The sequence below is a fragment of the Gobio gobio genome (genome assembly GCF_949357685.1).
Source record: "Gobio gobio genome assembly, chromosome: 11".
Taxonomy (NCBI): domain Eukaryota; kingdom Metazoa; phylum Chordata; class Actinopteri; order Cypriniformes; family Gobionidae; genus Gobio; species Gobio gobio.
The window spans coordinates 24,213,390-24,216,856 of NC_137104.1; the positions used below are offsets into that span (position 1 = coordinate 24,213,390).

General features: G+C 40.5%; 1 protein-coding gene across 1 annotated transcript; it reads left to right on the top strand.

Moving 5' to 3' along the window:
- On the top strand, nucleotides 1-3,467 carry LOC307133438 (kelch-like protein 10; the record flags this gene model as incomplete). The annotated part of the gene is made up of 8 exons (XM_079828523.1): nucleotides 1-146; nucleotides 235-727; nucleotides 936-1,346; nucleotides 1,799-1,996; nucleotides 2,148-2,297; nucleotides 2,471-2,587; nucleotides 2,704-2,795; nucleotides 3,332-3,467. 8 exons carry the CDS (start codon nucleotides 1-3, stop codon nucleotides 3,465-3,467), a joined length of 1,743 nt encoding a protein of 580 aa, XP_079684649.1.

Sequence of the window (3,467 nt, forward strand, 5' to 3'; positions counted from 1 at the left end):
ATGGAGCACAAGTTCATTGCCACATCTTTTAATGTGTTTGACGAAGTTCGTTTAGAGGGCGAACACACAGACGTCATCATCATCGTCAATGGCAAAGAGTTTAAAGCTCACAAGATCATCCTTAGTGGCTGCAGCCCTTATTTTAGGTAAGGACATGCAGGAACATGCTTTGTCATTGTACAATGTCTAATTTAGAAGTGACATCTTTTGAAATGTATATAATTTGCTCCACAGGGCACTCTTCTACACCCGATGGGCCAACGTGGAGAAACATTCCTATGATATTCAAGGAATCTCCTCAGACACCATGTCTTTAATTATTCAATATGCATATGCAGGAGCTGTCCACATCTCTGAAGAGAACGTGTTAGAGCTCTTGGTGGCGGCTGATCAGTTTTTAGTTTCAGATCTCGTAGAAGCTTGCTGCAAGTTCCTGGAGGAAAACTTGTGCCTTCAGAACTGCATTGGCATCTGCATGTTCACAGAGCATTTTTACTCCTGCTCAAAGCTCCACCGCAGAGCAAAGCTTTACACTCTACAGCACTTTGAGGAGGTGCAGCAAGAGTCTGAGGAGTTCCTGGAACTCTCGCTGGAACGTCTTGGTGAGATGATCAGTCAGGATGAGCTGAATGTCAAAACGGAGGAGGTGGTTTTTGAGGCCATTCTCCGCTGGATTGATCACTCACGTGAAAACAGGAGAGAACACATCGCTGTGCTTCTGCCAAAGGTAAGAAAGGGACAAATTCATCATAATTTTGCTTGATTGTTTATCAAACCAAGAAGTAACTCAATATAATCTTTTATAATCTTTTATAATCAATATAATTAATCATTTCCACTTTAAATAAGTTGGGTTTTTATTTGCAAGTATTTCCCCATAGACAGAGATTGATGATAAAGGCCACATTTGGTTCTCTTCCCTCACTGTGCTTCAGGTTCGAATGGGGTTGATGTCACCAGAGTACTTCATGAGTAATGTAAGGAACAATGCACTGTTGTTGGAGAATGAGGCGTGTTCGTCCATACTCAACAGTGCATTGAGGGCCATTTTTGACCTCCACATGGAGGGACCCAGTGGTTTAGACCAACTGACACGCCCACGTCTGCCCTCTGAGATCCTATTGGCCATTGGAGGGTGGAGCACAGGAAATCCCTCCAATGCAATTGAGGCATATGATAAAAGAGCAGACCTTTGGGTTGATGTGACTCCAGAGGATGAGCGGCCCAGAGCCTACACTGGTACAGTGGTCCTCGATGGGTTTGTCTACTGTATCGGCGGCTTTGATGGCGAGAATTATTTCAACAGTGTGAGGAAATTCGATCCCATCTCGCATACTTGGCATGAGGTGAGCATTGTTACTTATCCAAGTATCAACTAGTTTACTCTTACTACTAACAAATATTGTGACTTTGGACTGTTTATGGACCTACCTAGTCAGCTTTTCTGAGCATCATTCGCATATTTTAACATCAAAAATGTTGTTAGGGTAGGTTGCTCACTGGTATTTGAAACAGCCATGGTGTTTATCTTTTGGTGTTGTCCAAAAAAATACCGTGATGGTACCAAGTTATCAGATGGTAATATCATAGTACTTTGAAATATACCATGGTACCACTTGGTTATAATATTTATATGGTATTTAAAGACACTGTAAGGAATACTGCAGTATTTGGTAATATCCAGCGAATTATGGTAATACCATGGCACATTTCCAAAAAAAAAAAAAACAGTATTACAGTAATGCTGTTCATATAACCAACTCTCTTTGTTTTGTGTTGTCTGTGCATTACACACTAGGTGGCTCCCATGTACGAACGGCGATGTTATGTTAGTGTCGCTGTTCTGGACGGACTCATTTATGCCATGGGTGGTATTAATGGACTCGTACGGCTAAGAACAACAGAACGCTACGATCCAAACACCAACCAGTGGACAATGTTGCCGCCCATGAACGAACGGAGGAGTGACGCCAGCGCCACCTCACTGCAGGGCAGGGTAAGAACATTCACCCAAGTCAAACACTTGCAAAAGTAATTTCATGATTTAAGAGCACGTCAGACACAGGGGCAGATTTAGTGATTTGCTTGATTTCCGACTCGGACACTATCAGTTTGTTAATTCTATTATATTTGTGTGCATTTGACAGGTTTATATCTGTGGTGGTTTTACTGGGATGGAGTGTCTCTTCACAGCTGAGAGCTTTAACCCAGAAACAAACCAGTGGACTCTCATCGCTCCCATGAGCAGCCGTCGCAGTGGTGTCGGTGTGATCACTTATAGGAATCTAGTTTATGCTGTGAGTATTATACACATGTACAGCGATATGACAATACAAAATAAGGCGTTAAATGTGACATTATCAACTGTACAAAAATAGATAGGCCTGCTCAGAAGTGCATGCATGAGTGCAAAACCTTGTGTGGTTGCTGATCCATATATTAACAGATAAATGCACATTTATGTTTCAAGGTTGGTGGTTATGATGGTGCCAGTCGTTTGCAAAGTGCAGAAGCCTACAACCCTCTCACTGACAGCTGGTGTGATATCGAATCTATGATCAATCCACGCAGCAACTTCGGCATTGAGGTGAGATATTGACATCTAATGAGGATTCTGCTCAAACAACAGTTTTTAAAGACTCTCATTGGTCGCATGCTGAACATGTTTCATTAGTAACAGTTATTTGATTCTCCAAACTTCAGGTTATGGACGATCAGCTGTTTGTTGTTGGTGGATTTAATGGATTCAGCACCTGCTCTAATGTGGAGTATTACGACCAGAGGACAAATGAATGGTAACATTCACAAACAATACAGATCACTGATCATTTCACAATGCATGATGTAATGCCTACAAATTAATTGTGACCTAATTCTGCAAAAAAGACAACAGAATTTTTTTTTTTTTTTTTTTTTACAATTTACTGTAAGGTCCCATTAGTTAACATAATTAGTTCATGCATTAACTAAAATTAACTAATAATGACCAATACATTTGTTAGAGTATTTTTTTTTAATCATTGTTTGGTAGTAATAACAACTTATTTAATGTAAAATCCTGATCAACACATTCATGTGATGCACATTCTATATTAATGCAGCTGCATTGTGTAGCCACAATAAATAACCTCACATACAAATATCAAGAAGGAAGTGTTTAAAGTCATCATGAAATGCCACGTGCAACCCATCTTCTGTCATGTGAAGTATTTCTGAGTCAAAAAAAATGTTAAAGGAGAAAGAATGGATGGGACTTCATTGTATCTGTAGAACTGATTGGATGGTGAAAAGAGTCATTATGTGACTTTCTCTATATCTTTTTTCCGCACAGGAATGTGGCATGTGACATGAGCATTTCCCGCAGTGCTGTGAGCTGCTGTGTAATATCCGGGTTACCTGATGTCTCACAGTATGTGGTCGATCGAGACTCTCTCCAGATATCAGAAGATGAGTCTGACAGTGATTGA